We start from the raw sequence: 16,227 nt of genomic DNA on the forward strand, positions 1-16,227 counted from the left end.
GCGACTGCAGGCGAGTCAAGAGGGTTCGCTAGCTAGACCAACTAAAAATATAGATGACATCTGCAACAAATCAACTTACAGTCAGATCGCAACATTCCCCAGTGGCACAGCTAGCGTTGGCATACAGCATGCAGGTTGTGGCATTGCAACAGGTGTTTTCACAGTGCTCGGGTAAACCACAGTCGCACTGTTCGCCAGGTTCGACGAAACCGTTGCCGCAGACAGGACTGTCGAACAGCGCTTTAGGCTTGTTCTTCAAGCAATAATCCATGCCGTGGGTGAACGCGAGAAGAAGATAATTCAGACTGCAAGAGGACCAATGCGTTGGGGCCTCCGCTGAGCTGCTTGGGGCCATGATGCAACGCGAATCTGGACATTGACAGTCGTTTGTATCGTGTTCCATACCTGAAAAAAAAACAGAGTATAAAAAAGGGAAGTTAGTTGAAACTCTCAACTTCTTACCGAAATTGTGTCCCATTTCGTGGGCTATAGTTGTCGCTACCAGTCCGATAACTGGAGAATGATCTGTGTTCACACCCCCCGAGTATTCGTATGTACAAATCGGACCTTTAAGTGCTTTGCCGACTACTCCGTTATCAAAACTGAACTTACTGGAATCAAGATGGTTTATTGGTACTTGTGAAATTTGATGTGTATCACTTTATATTACCTTAATAATTGTGCGTTATCGTTTGGATGCTCTTTGATAAGTTTTTCCCTTCTATAATGTAAAAAATTTGTGAGGGTTTCGTCCCCATTCTTAGAAAAACTTATTTCGTCCCTCTCTGTCCATATCACTACACCTACTAGAGCTACGAAAATATTGAGCGGAGAATACAGCTGAAAAAATGAATCGATAGAAAAATTTATCATCAAATGAGTAAACGGTATCATTACTCGAAGATCATACTTACTCCATTTATAATGTTGGCGATAGTCTTGCAGTGTTGTATAACTCTCTGTCTGCTCTCTCCTAATTCCTTATACTCCCTATTGTCTATGACTAGAACTAGTTCTACGTATTTTGATTCCTTATTCGCATTGTAAGGTCCACGAATCAGTTCACTATGATCTAAATCTCTTTTGTACTAGAAAAAAAAAAGAATAATTAACGAAGTCATTCCAAAGTGCATGGTTATTAATCCTTGACTAATAATATGAAGGTAAAAACCTCGAATAGCTTAGAAATTAAGACATTTCGAAAACGAGAAATGAAGGTATTCTTAAATGATAGCAAGACCTCAATTTTAGTTATTAGTTTTGTAAATTCACCTGATGAAATAGCTTTAGCAGCTGTTATGTAGAATTCATAGTGGAACAGTGAAAATTCACTGAAGTGAAAAATCAGCCAATATATTCCATTCAATTCATAAATGGTAAAAAATTTCTCACTTTCCTAATCCGCCTTTATATTCTTTAGGAGTTAATATCATGCATATTTATCATTTTAATTGAACTCTTAATTGGACAATTTTCATCATTTTGTTTCTATCCACGCTGCTAATGGTGAATAATGATTTGCAATCTTGAGAGAAGATTAGGTTTTGCTATTGTTCCCACTCTTTTATGTGGAAACAGCTACGCAATTTATACTGCAATTCCATCTATTTTGGAAAATTTATTAGAAAAAGTGATTTTGCAAAGATACATTGTTCTACAGCCCTGACATTGTAGTCGAAACCTTGTCGAAGTAAAGAGAGAACAAATTCAAAAACTTACCCTGAGTATAGGTTTGTGATGGTGTTCCTCTTCCTCATTTTTACCCTTGTACCCGCAAGTTTTATTGTTTTCCGCTAAGTTAGAATGGCTGTACAAAAAATGTTTACTATCTAGGTTGCCAACATGGCTTGAGATGTAATGAAGTTCCTTTCCATCATATATAACTCCGTCCAGTCCGTTGCATGTTGAAATTGCAGCCCAGGAGGAGGGCCTATCTCTCACCTTTCCATAGTACTCGCAAAGGTCCAAGTCCTACAAAGGTTAATTGGTGTATTGAGAAGTCCGAAGCATAGGAATTGCACACCTTTTCTAAGGGCGCGCTGGCAATTAGTCAACAAGGGTTGGCGGATTTATGTCCAGTACGAATATTCTATCGATTCAAAGCGAGGTTTAGTCACGAGGAACAGGTGTAACAAAGGAAATTGGCGGAGTGAAGTTTCAGGGTGGGTCAGCAAGTTAATTGGGGATGAAGCCCGGGTGGAATTTCACGAAATAGGGTTATCAAATTCCAGGTTCTAGTTTGGCAAGTTTGTTAATTAAATATGCGTTGTCATTACAATATACTAGGAGTCATTGAATGAGAACACCCAGTAATAAGAGGATTATCCAGATGGTGAATTTTTCTGTCATATCCTTTTACACCCTAAGGTAGTTGAACTCTTTACTTAACACAAATTTAACATCGTTTTCTTGAAATACTCATCGTATAAGATCTTGAATCATAAAAAATCTTTCAGAAAATGTACATAGGAGGTATTTTTTTAAATAGAATTCCAATTTCCATTCTATTAGACAAGTACATTCGTTATACAGTGTGTTTCATTATCACTGCGAACAAATTCAAGATATTTTATCTCTGAGATGAAAAGGTCCTGAAGGCCTCTGTCTGGTAATGCTTCGTTTCCAAGATACAGGGCGTTACAGGCTCTTTAATTAATCTGTTCATTCACACCCTAACAACAAGATCATTCCAAATTTTCAAGTACATTAAACAGTTTAGTCCAAATTGATTGTTTAACGCCAACGAACCTGTTTTATTCGTACTGCTTCATAAACGTTGCCCAATTATTCAATTTCACCACAAAGGACTGCTAATTTTGTTACATACCTCACTGTTATGTCGATGGACATTATCGGTGCCGTTTTTCTGGTACCTATGGAAGAACCCACTGGAGAGCAGCTGTTTGTTGAGCACGAGATCGAGCAGGAAAATTTCCTCGGAGATTTTCAACTTTATCAGAAGATGCTCCGCGTGAAGGCCATTCTGAAATGGAGAAAGAAGTTGAGTTTGTCCAATCAATTTTGGAGGGAAGAAATGACATGAGTAATTACCGATTCTTTCGTTGATTCTATTCTTCTTTTATGTCGTCCATGGTATAATATGGGTTCTACTATCGTATGGTCGTGGAAATCTAGAGCTGGATGTCGAGAATCTGGAACAAAAGGCATAATTGTTAACAACACATAACAGAACGGATCGCTTAAGGATTCATTGTTCATTCAGTTTTTAAACGTTATTTATTGACACTATGAACTTATTTTCTCATGTTGTGGCTTAGTTAAATTTTCTTCTAATACACTGCGCAAAAAAAATTAACGCACATTCTGAAAATCTCAATTTTAATGAAAGTTAACTCTACATTGACTTTATAACTTATTTTTTATGTTCTCTCGGGAAGGTTTTGAACGAAACAAGACACATTAAATGGAAGAAAAATTCAGGATTTCACCGAATCTTCTGTGAAAGAAGAGAAATGAACAATTTTCAAAATACTGAAATGCTGATAATTGATTTACGGCCGGTTTCATAATCGAACCTAAAGTCGCTTTAATTTTAAAGCTTCCTTTAACCCTACTAAAAATGACATTAAAGGAAGCTTTAAGCTTAAAGTGGCTTCAAATTTGATTATGAAACTGGACGTTAATACTTGGTATTTCCACCCCTCTTCCCAATATGCTCTCTCGCAAAATCCAAACGCGCCCTTCGATGGGCTGGGGTAAGAGCTGGGCCTCTTGCCGCGACACGAGGCCTTAAATCATATTCTCTGAGGCGATTTCTTATTGTCTGCGTGCTAATTTGCACCTCATGAGTTTGCTCAAGCTGAATTTGAAGGAGGCGAGCGGTTGCAAACCGTTGTCTCAACGAAGAAACTCTCAAGTAATGTTCTTGAATGGCAGTTGTTGCCCGTGGTCTACCCTGTCCTGGTCTTCGGACATTCATACCTGTCTCCCTGAATCGCTGCAACATTCTGGACACACTTGTATGGGAAACTCCAAACCTTTCTGCAATTTTTGTGTATGTCCACCCTTCTTCTCGCAATACTACCGGTTGGGCACATTCCTCTTGGGTCAAATTGCGTGTTTCGCGTTGCATAGCGATCGAGTGTAGAAAATCAAACGAAAGAAAAACTATTGATCACTAGAATCGATCGAGAACAACTGATTTTAGAATGGAGCCAATACATTCAAAATCTGATAATATCACCTTTTTTTATTCCTGCTGGGAAAAAACATCTGTATTGAAGAAAACCGTTGAAAGTGGATAACATATTCATGCATAATTCTGATAAAAATAATTATCATTGAGAACACCTTCAGTTGTAGAATAAATTTGGGATTTCTATAATGTGCGTTAATTTTTTTGCGCAGTGTAGTTATACCCTTTATACATTTGAAAGTGCTCCATGCTGCATCAAAACTACTTTTTACAATCATAACATTATGTAGGGATCACTGAAAATGTTTAAAAGCTCAGCGAGCAGTTCAGTTGGAAATAATGAACTGTTGTGCGAAATTTTCAACATTTTTCGTTAAATTGAAGCATTTTATGCGTCAGTCCACTAGCATCAAATCCAAGTTCAAGATTTCCTCTCTCTCGATGAACTGAGAATCCATTTGAACGAGTTCATATCAGTGAACGATGAAAACGGAGTTTTATTGGGCAATTAATGACATAACTGTCGATTCACTCGACAAAGCAGATCGAAGTCAACGTTTCTTCTCGATCTTTTCACCTTTTTTGATCTAATGAGAAAATGACGTATCACAACGTTCGTTCTTCAGCAGCTGCACTTGGAATTGAACAGTTGGAAATTGACCCATGACCTCATAAGACCATTAAAGTGCACCTTTGTGCATCTAATCTCGCAACACTTGAACTCAATTAGGCTCAAGCTCAAGTGCGTAAAACGTTCCACTCTTGATCCCCCCTTGGTTATTTGAATTACCCGTGTATTGTTTCATCCAATCCGGATCACTTCGAACAATGTTGTCAGATCATGAAGGTTCTCGACAGAGTGTTATAGATGCCAAAATAAAATAAGATGAGAAAAAACTCCATCAGAAAAAATGGCACCAAATGGAAGTTAATGAGGCCACCACACTCCTTGGACTTGACACCTTTGGATTTAAAATCGGTTGTGTATAAAACACAACCTGGAGATATAAGAATTAAAAGTAAGAATACCCATCAAAAGCTGGGACTCAATTTTGAAATTCCAAGCCAACTGCGTCAGTCATTTATAAATAAAGACCCTGTAGAAACCTCCCAACATTTGTGTATTACCGTTAAATGTGGCAATCTTGAATTTTTATTTTGTGAGAATAGAACACGTGCTCCCAGTCTAGAATAGCAATGGGGATTGAAGAATGAAGAGAGAGAAAGAGTCTTGTTTCCACGTTCCATTGAGATGTCTACAGGACCGATCTTTGTTTAGATGGGTCCCTGTTGGGCCTTCGTAGGTGTAAAATTCTTCACTTTATCGAGGGATGAAAGATATATTCGGTGACGAATACGAAATGAAATATGGGGAACTCGTCTGGTAGTTGATTTATATTTTCACCCTATAAATACAGAGTAGACGAATAGTTTCTCAAGGATTATCGTATCATTTTCCTACTGCCTCAATTTTTTTCTTACACTTCCCAATTTTTTTTTCAGGAAAAGCCTGAGGATTGCCTTGTATTTCGTGCGGAGGTAAATTTCAGAAAAAAATTATTATCCAAGTGTTCTTTCTGTAAATCCTATCTAGGTTGTAACTCATACAGAGCACTTTCTCTCAATTCCAACCGGTCATTAAATTCCGCAACCATTTTGCTAACTAAACGAGATCATTTAAACTTCGTTCATTAAAATTCAAACCGCTCGTCAACTTTCGTTGCCCTGATAAACAAATCGCCACATACTGAGAGCAAGTTTGGATTACACAAAAAATGATAAAACTTTGAAAAAACTGAACCTGTTACGAATGAAGCAACGAACAACTTCAAAAGTCTTCAAGGAACTTTTTTGGCATCAAAAGTATAGACGACGCAGAATGATTTACTATTCGTTTTTCGTAATCCATCTCGAAGGAATTCTCATTGTGTTAGCCCAAGGGAAAAACGACAAATCCAGTTTGATTTCCTACAGACAAAGCGAAAAAAAATTATTTCTGTCGTAATACAATTCATATCTCAATAACAACAACTATATTCAAGTTGCGATTGTTGCACAATTCCAATCTAATTTCTCACGGTCATGGTCATAGGTTTGAATAGTTTAAATATTATTATTCCAAATTGGGTCCATTATTTCACACCAATTTTCTACAAGGTCTCACAAGATTGGGTAACTAGGGTAAATTTACCAAGATGAACTCAAAGCTGTTGGCCCGAACATAATTTGACTAATGGGAACTCTGAGAAGTTTTCGTCTAGGCACGATTGCAAAACAAATTTTCAGATTCTGAACCAAAGTTTATTGTAAGAACGTAAAACTGATCCAAAATTCTTAAAAACGCAAACGACAAGAACTTGTATTGAACTGATGTGGCCCATACTGATGGAAATCCATATTTTAACGTGAAACAGATAATAGGATCTTCACAAAATAAGTTTTTAAACCACGACACGTGTTTCGCTATCACAATAGCATCATCAGGTGGGTGATTTTCTGAACATTATCTTTTGTGGAGCAGTATATTCCGTAGACTTTGAATTGATTCCTTCCAGGGCTGTCCTTATCTATGAGCAACACGTCGAGGGAGCGTGTGGGTTAAAAAAACCGACGCTTTCAGAAGGATTAAATAGAACGGAACTCTACTTCCTCCGTTGGACGTTCGGTTAATCGAGGTGATATCGGAATAACGATGATTAGTTGCGAACCGTGGAAATTGAAAGAAGGTGGATGCCGTGTTTCCTGTTGCGAATTCTTAATTATAAGGGGGGCATGTTTCAGCGATCTGCGTTCGTTTTACCAACAGAAAAAACGCTCAATTTCACGCATATAATGTTTGTTATAAGAAAGAAATGCTGCAAATTCCACACAAAAGTCAAACTCTTCCTTTATTTCACTATGCATTAGTTAAAACATTTTTGTTGCTGATAAAAATTGGTGAACTACGAAAATCTTGCATTGAATGGTCAAAACCCAGAAGTTCCAAAAAGTGTGTTTTGTTTTCTTTGTCACTCGGTAAAAGAACCCAATAGGTTTATGGTAACGTAGAAAACAATATTTGATTGATACCTGCATAATACATGTCTGAATATTCTCATTTTGCAGATTTCAATAATTTTTACGCTTTTTGAAAAGAAAATTTAAATAAGGAGTATGAATACACTTATTACAATGAATGTGAATTTAGAAATTTCATAATACGAGGATATATTACGAAATTCTCAGCCTATTATAGAACCAAACAATAAATCAATGACAAAATATTGTATTACTCAACATATTCTCCTGTTAATTGGATACATTTATTACTGCGAACCTGCAACGTCTCTAGACCTTTCAAAAAAAAAGTTTCTTCTTGCTCTGCAAACCAGACCTCCACAGCTTTATTTAACCTCCTCGTTGGTAGAAAATTTACGACATTTTAAACTTTTTTTCAGTTGGGGAAAGAGATGATAGTCGGATGGAGCCAAATCTGGTGAATAAGGAGGGTGTTCTTGTAATTCAAACCCTAAATCACGAATCTTTTGCATGGCAACATCAGATTTGTGTGCAGGGGGCGTTGTCCTGCAAAAACAAAACACCTTTGGATAGCTTTCCGTGTCTTTTCTCTTTAATTTTTTTCCGTAGAGTGGTCAGTAATGTCTAATAATAATCTTCGGTTATTGTTCTACCCTTACCCAAAAAATCAATGATGATTACTCCATGGCAATCCTAAAAAACTGAAGCAAGAACTTTTTCAGAAGTTTTTGGACACGAAACTTCTCAGGTGTTGGGAGAACCAGAGTGTCGCCATTCCATCGATTGTTGCTTTGTTTCTGGATCGTAGAAATGTACCCAAGTCTCATCCATAGTAACAATTCGGTTTAAGAACTCCACATCGGTTTCAAATCGTGCACAGATCGAACGCGATGCTTCTACCCTTGCACGCTTTTGGTCAACGTTCAAACAGTTGGGGATCCACTTTGCAGCAATTTTTCTCATATCCAAATTGACGTGAACTATATGATGAACGCGTTCGTATGAAATATTCAGTGCTTCAGATATCCGTTTTAGCCCAATTCGTCGGTCTGATAAAATCATGTCATGAACTGCATCGATATTTTCGGGGACTGACACAGAAACTGGCCTTTCCGATCGGTCATCATCTTCAATGGAAAATTTACCTCTTTTGAAGCTTGCAGTCCAATTTTTCACGGTCGCATACGAAGGACATTGATCGCCAAAGGTATTTTTCTGAGAACGCATTTCCTTCCGAGCAAAATGATTTCCTAATACTGAAAAGATTGGTAGAAATAACCCTTTCCAATAATTCTGGTACCTATCAGGGGAAACTGAACCTTATGGATGTAGAAAAATGAAACATGAATGCATAATACGACATGAAGCATCCAAGTTATCCCTTTGGATTCATTATCCTGAACCCATCGCATTTATTCATTGAAGTAATTGCTTATAAGATCAAGTAACCTAGAATTTCTTTGAAAGAATAGACGTTAACTTAATCACTTAAATTGAGTCACATTCGTCTGTGATATCATCTTATTATTAGAGCTGAAGGCCCCAACCTAGGTAAAACAGCCAATTGAAAAACTTTCTAGTCTCTCATTTTTGTTGTTCACAGATTACAAAAAAAGGGTGTAACTCCCAAAGAAGGCGCCCTCTCGAAAAAACAGCGCTATTCTATTTCTCACTCGAGTTTGCTCGAATTTTCTCGGTTCATTCGAAAGCAATCAATGAATCTGTTCATAATCGATCCAACAGATCTTTATTCCAATGATTTCTTCATTACTAATATTCCAACGATCCAGCAACGGAAATACCGCTCGTACTCCAAGTACAGCGTAGTGCGTTGATCAGGCCCAAATTCCGATTTAAAAATAGCCGTCGAGAATTAGCATGCGGAAGAAGTGGATGATTTTTCACAGTTTAGTCACCGCGGACGTTGACGGGGAATACGCAGACGACAAAAATTATTTATTGTTCTTGCATGTATCATAACTTGGTCATGGTGAATTTGATCGGCGCTGAGCGTGCGCTCGAAATAAACTGTCGAAAGAAGCGTTGAACCCACTGCACGCCCCAACTGGAAATTAATCCCTCATTATCTGGAATGGCTTATATCCTTTCTTGAAGGCGGAAAAAACGAGGAAGAAATATTTGGCGTCGATTCGTAGATAATGGGATTGAAAATAAACGTGTTTTTGATTAGGAGAAGTGGTTGCGATAGGCGCCAAGCAAGATTCTTTCGAAAAAATCATGCGATTCCCAATGAGATGGGTTATACAAGACCCCATGGGACAGCGGTCGATAACTCTAATTCTATGAACTTTACAAAAAAAAGTTACAAATAAAACTTTCCTCTTTTTGTGTAGAGCATCTCCTGAAATTATTTAGAACTATACAAAGTGTTTCGTTTCTTCTGCACAGCTATCAACTTCGTTATTTTAAATGGAACACCCTATATATTTTCACATTTTTGAATTCCTTGTTAAATTTGAATATGAGTTTGATAAGACATTTATGTCTGAATTCTCAACGGTTTTCGAGAAATTTGACTTTTCATTGATATTTTGACAGTTTGAGGTACTTACAGAAAGGACTATAGCTCCGTCCCTATTCTATGTAATTGATTCAAAATTGGGATGTGTCCAGTCAATAAATGATACACTAAGAAGTTTCTTTGTAAATAACCATATTATATACAGGGTCCACGAAAACGTAGATCCATGATCAAAACAGAAATTCATCAAAATCATTTTTTTAAATGGCAACCCATATTTTTTTCCTGTTCATTATTTGAACATTTTTTGTTCGCTTTCAGTTATTTTAAATAATAAACATGAAGTTTAGATTTTCTGGAAGGCTCTGGAAACTACAGGGTGAAGAAGAATTTAAGGTGTAATTCCATGTCAAAAGAAAGTGTGGGTTCTTTGTATAATTAGCAGATTTTTTCTTTCTAAATGATTGTTCTCGAAAGTCAAAAACTTTTCATTTTTATTACTGCAGAACTTTTTCAGAAAACGATCAAGCACTCTAGAACTCTCTCTTCTTCATCGAAACTTGAAACTTGAACCTACTTGAGCATTTTTATACGTAGAATCTACCGACAAAAGATTTTTTTTTCAATTCAAAAATGACAAATTCAATTAATTCATGTTTGCATTTAAAAAAAAAGAAAGTTCGTCTGATGATTCTAACTGAAAAAATATTTGATCTCGTCAGTGGATTCTACTTAAACAAGTGCGTGTAGAAGGTTCGAGTTTCAGATCTTCAACTTCAAAAACAAAAAAGTTATGAGAACTTTTCGAAATCGTCAAAATCTCATTTTTTGCTAATAACTCAAAAACGAAAAATCGTAGGAGGCTACGGTTTTCACCATTCTTTGTTTCTCTGAAAAAGACCTCGGAAATGTGTCATCCGTTTTCTTCTAGCTGCTATAGTTCTCTAGATTCTATCAGTAGGCAACGAATTTTGCCCACACTGTACATGAATCTGGACGAAAAAAAAATTGCTCTGATCTACAAGTAACAAGTGTTGACAGAACAAGTACCAGGCAAGAGAAGATATCTATTCAATTTTTCCTGAACCAAAGAAAATATGATGAAGTTAAAGGTTCATAGTTCCCAGATTCGAAAAGTAAAGTGAAGAAATTCACCTAGTGTCAGCAAGGATCCAGCTCTGAGAACACCCCACACGTGTACCTATTTATCGATACATACCCATTGTGGACCACATAACATTGATTTTAGATAATATATTGTTCGAGTGACTAACAATAAGCATTAGATACTATTCAAACCAACTCATAATTTTCGATACCATCAAGTTTTCATTCGATTTCTACGTAGTGGATTTAAAATCTGGACCCGACACCCAATTTTCGATATTTCATCGACCTGTAGGTCTCGCAATCGTTACAGAAAATTCGGAGAAAGTGTTATCTAATAATCGCTGATGCATAACTGGAGATGCAGTTCTACATCTTCTCAGGCGTCCCAGATTCATCTGGAGCTTCTTCGATGAATACTTGATCAATTTATTCGGCGAATCGAATTTTTTTTAACCGGTTGGGTGCGTCACGGGAAAAAAACGTTATAATCTGTTCCCAGAAACAAACTGAAGTTTCTGAATCATGGACTGCGTCGAATATACTTGAGATTTGGTTCGACATTCGATAACATCAGAAACCGCGCGAAACATCCTCTTGAATGTTGCAATTGCGTCTGTGTTGAAAAACCATTTTATGATTTTCTTATCGCGGCTATGTTATTAACCTCGGGATGTCCTGTCTAGACAATTGTTCCTTCGGTTAATAAGGAGGAAAAAATACTAAAAAAAACCCCTTGCGAACTTAAACGGTCTTTTTGTTCCTCCAATTTAGAAAAAATTCTTTTGCAAAGACATAATGTTACTACGTCAGATTATTCCATAAAAATCGGAACTAAGTACCTATATCTGAACCCAAATACTTTTATGTTTCGACTTCAGAGCAAGATGAAGAAGATGACCGCATAAATTTTATGTTGTGTGCCAAAAGCTTACGATATTCTCAACCAAAGTCCTTTTTTGGACTTTTAACTTTGGGTCATTTTTTAGCTAAACGATAATAGGAGTTTTGTTCAGCGCTTTATTGAGACCTAGATTGAGACAGCTTAGTACCGTTACACTAAAACCGATGCCCTTTGTGATATAACATAATGTTTTGCAATAATTTCTTCTTCAAAACGAGAGCAATGTAACTGAATTCAAAATGATAGTTTCGAAAGTCTTTTCGGATGTAGGTATATTTGTTTTTGTTTTGTCTTCGAGAGAAGACTTACTTTTTGCAATTGAATCAAATTTTCAGTATTTCTGTAAGGGGTTTTCTTAATCCAACAGTTTGGAGATGATAACAAGGCATTTTTTTTTAATATCCCCCTTCCTGTACCTCTAATGGTTTCTGTACTCATTATGAAAGTTTTAGATAATGAAATTCTATACAATTTTTGTCTGAAGTAAACATACTCTTAACCGTTTTCGAATTAGAGGCCTATAAGGGCGAGGAGCTTAGCCACACATGCGAAAGGCCAAGGTCAATGTAGAAACCCAGTATAATGTACATTCATCGCCATATATATCTCGAAAACGTTCAAACGTAGAAAAAATTGCTTCGGACAAATTTAGTAGAAAATGTTATGCTCTACAACTTTTATAATGAATGCGAAAACAATTTGAAACCAAGGAAAGGAGATAATTGAAAAAGACTGATTTTTGTGACCTTTCCGGCCAGTTTTCATTGTTTCGGCTTGCTGAAACTGTCAAATTATACTTTCAGTAACTGTTGAATCATTAGCTTCAAAATAAGAAAAAAGCCACCGCACTCGAGAATGTACACGTGACCTTTTTTTTGCAAGTTTGACGCCCTCCCACACATTTTCGTCAGGATTAAATTGTCAAAATAAGAGAATATATACTTTTCAACGTGTAATTAACCACATATATCTTAATTTTACACGCTCGAGTTTGTACAATGATCGTTTTTTTTTTACTATTCTGACAGGCTGTCCTAGACAATTCCCCCTATATACAGGTCGAATTTTTGATACAGGTACTCTACAGGGTTCAAGGTATCTCCCCTTATATTAATCTGACACGCTCGAGTAATTCCCGAATTTCTATAATTTTATTTATTTATAATTATAATTATCAATTTTCACGAAACTTTGACTGTTGGAAAGGGTAATTTCCATGGAAGACTTCAGAATACAAAAAGTGAATTAAACAACAGGAGAGTAGAGCAGATCGGAGTGGGGTTGAGTAGAATAGAGTAGAGTTCAGTAGAGTTGAGTGGAGTAAAACAAACCAGAGTAGAGGAGTGAAGTAAAGTAAATTAACTAAAATGAAATGGTTTCGGAATTGCCCGAGTGACATCATCAGGTTTTTATTGACGAGTCCGCCCAACCCAAACGCCAATTTTCACCTAATCAAACGGCAATTTGGTCGTCTTCATCAGGGCTTTTTATAGAGCGCTTTAACATAACAGAAAAGGGCAGGCAACACAGTCATCCGATCTGGCGTTGCATTCGAAACGAGACTGTGACGTCTGGTTCCATCCACACCGGAAGCTGACACCGCTCCGGTCGGGCTTTTTACTGTTTCCTGCACTTTTTTACTCTTTGTTTGGAGCCTGAATATCGCCACGATTCGACGCTTCCCATTAGTTACAATAAGCAATTAATTCAGAGTGCATGATACAGAAATGGGAATTGAAAAGCTAAAGCTCTACATCCGTTTGGAGTTTCCATGAATATTTGCATATATATTATCATGCAAGGTGTGTTATCATCATTAGAGATGCACTTACGAAGATGGCTGTCCTGAGCCTAGTATACAGGGAGTCCCTGCACTCAGGTGTGAATAGAGTATATGAAGACGAGTCAGGATTATTTGTTTTTTCCTACGACAATTGGTACTCATACATTTAGTTTTTTTTACCAATATCAGTAGTGACATACATATTTCCAATACCTTCCTCATAAGTCTTCTGGACCGCCACTGAACTGACGGACTGGCAGTCCAGTAGAATAAGCATTCAATTATGAAAAAATTGCGACCGAAGAATTTATTGCTTTTTTTATTATAATATTTATAGCAACACTCTTACCAAGAACATATTTTTTCAATTGATTTGATCTCTTCTATTCTGTTGCTATTTCGTTACTAGAATATAGTGAACCATTGTGTGAAATTTGCCACGTCTTTTCGACCTTGTGGTAGTCTGAGATATATGCATTTGATTACACATGACTCACATGCTCTAAAATATTTTTTAGAAATTCTCAGTCCTACCTAGAATACTTATATTGAGATCTGAAGCCTCTCCATCAATAATTTCTTCAGTTTTTTATAATTTGTCCAAACTAACCCTACTGACCTATGACTTGATGGTCAGAAACTTTTTTGGTTAAAGATATCGCTGAAATTCCTCCATTTATGTATACAAGGTGAGCCTTCAACTCGTGCAAATATTTTGAGGTAGAAAGAATCACTTTTTCCCTTTACCATTTTTTTCCGAATCGACCTTTTTGAAAGATATAGGCTGTTGAACCCACGTCTTCCAGTTTTCTCATTATGACCATTAAGTACCATAAAAATACCAAAAATTCAAAGAACCCAACTCTTGGAACTAAGTTGGCCGCATCTGATGAATATTTGAACGTTTTTCAAAATAAAAGTATTCCACATATTTTTTCGTATAATGTGCCGTTTTCGAGTAATTTGATGTTCAAAAAGTAAAAAGTATCTGTGAAAAATTATGCTGAATGCAACCCTGTTTAAGAGATCCACAGATGTGTAGTTATTCAAGGTAATTTTGTTTTTCCAGGGGTGGCATAGCTCATTATGAAAACTTAGAATGGATATATATTTTAATCAGGGCCGAATCGAAAAAAATGGTATAGGAAAAATGTGTTTCTTTCAACCTCAAGAATCAACTGTTAGAATATTTGTACGAGTCAAAGACTCACCCTGTATATTTCCCAAAAATGTAATTTTTTCCCTAAAGCCCCTAGCATAGAGGTGTATGTTTATTTCAAGAATGTGTACAGATAAATCCATACACGACTTGCTATCACAAAACAGAGCAAAAATTCACGAGACCCAATGAAAGAAGTAAACCGAAAATAACATAAAATATTGTTACCTAACTCAAAACAAAAATGTACCTATAGTCAAGGAAGTTAATATTCATTTCTCATACAACAAGTAAACTTTAAATTACACCTGCGGTGTTGGACACCGTAACAGAGTTTGTTTTCTTTAATCGCACCCAATATCAACAAATACATATTTGATGGAATCAAATTCAATCAGCATGTTAACTAACCGCATCGCTGAGTTTATAAGTTTTATTTTTAACCGCTTTTAATGAAAGCAGCGTGTTCATTTCAATAAACCGAATAAACCAATCGTTGAGTTGCAATCAATATTTTCCCGATGGAAATTGATGGACATATTTATTGAAAACGGAATTGGTAATTAGACCTTGAATACAGGGTGCGGTGATAAATCGTATTTTATTGTTACCCTTTTGCTTTTGAATGTTCGTTTATGATTATCAAAACATTGGACTGCTTTTTGTTTTGATTATCAAATTAGGGGAGGTTTCGGAGATAATAATAGAAAACTATTCTTGAAAGCCCATGCCTGAGGGGCTGTAAATCACCTTGTAAATTTTTTCGAGCCCTATTTCTCTATTTGCAGCTTGCAAAACAATGATGCTCTCATTCAGGTACATTATTCATAATTTCTTTGTTCGACATCTGCTTTGTTTATGCACAAAATTATCGGAAATCAGATTTCTTTGAATTATTCCATACATTGTCGTTCTTTATTTCCATAGAGTTCAATAGTTGATTATATCTTTCCATTATTTCCAATAATCAACCGAAATTCACACTCAGTAAAGAGGAGGCATATTCACGTGAACCTCAGAGAGGGAATAATAATTCGTAGATATATGATGATGGAAAAAATACTTTAGTTCGTGTGCGGTTAATCTAAAAAAATTCGCAGACCAACGGAAAGATAAATTAGGAGGATGCTGACCTCGAGATCCATTCTGGGAATCCGTTGGATTCATGTTGTTATCAATAAAAAAGTCTAGTTATACTGGACGAATTTCCTAATGAAACTGAGGGACGGTTGCTTTGAATATTGCAGTTGTTTTCTCCATCATTTATCTTCACTTTTTCATATCTCGTTTCACCGATCATCGTCTTCTAGGTAATTAGCGAAAAGATAATTCGAATTTCTCAGAATGCTGACAATTTTTAAGGGTCATTTTCGAAAAATCACAGTGTCTTTCGGACCAACTGTAGAATGATCCGAAAAACTGCAGAAGACTTGAAAACTCTTCGGGAATTCAATACAAAAATCCAGTTTTCAATGATTTAAACCATCATAACCACTCCTCATCCCTATTCAAAATCAAGTGAAATTGAAGGGTCCACATTTTCATTTAAAAGTAGAAAAATCGAGGTGTTAAGTTTTCGTTGGACCACCCTGTATGTACATCTCCATTTAGAATCCAT

At 36.4% G+C, this 16,227-nt stretch overlaps 1 protein-coding gene across 1 annotated transcript in view; it reads right to left on the reverse strand.

Moving 5' to 3' along the window:
- LOC123312903 (disintegrin and metalloproteinase domain-containing protein 12) overlaps positions 1 to 16,227 on the reverse strand; it is a 29,360-nt gene that overhangs the window by 9,202 nt on the left and 3,931 nt on the right. The window contains exons 2-8 of the mRNA XM_044897480.1: positions 3,052 to 3,152; positions 2,828 to 2,983; positions 1,720 to 1,971; positions 915 to 1,088; positions 671 to 840; positions 463 to 611; positions 80 to 405 (exon numbers count right to left, since the gene is read on the reverse strand). Coding sequence (XP_044753415.1) covers positions 80 to 405; positions 463 to 611; positions 671 to 840; positions 915 to 1,088; positions 1,720 to 1,971; positions 2,828 to 2,983; positions 3,052 to 3,152 — 1,328 coding nt within the window. The remainder of the gene's footprint in view (positions 1 to 79; positions 406 to 462; positions 612 to 670; positions 841 to 914; positions 1,089 to 1,719; positions 1,972 to 2,827; positions 2,984 to 3,051; positions 3,153 to 16,227) is intronic.

The sequence above is a fragment of the Coccinella septempunctata genome, chromosome 5 (assembly GCF_907165205.1).
Source record: "Coccinella septempunctata chromosome 5, icCocSept1.1, whole genome shotgun sequence".
Classification (NCBI taxonomy): domain Eukaryota; kingdom Metazoa; phylum Arthropoda; class Insecta; order Coleoptera; family Coccinellidae; genus Coccinella; species Coccinella septempunctata.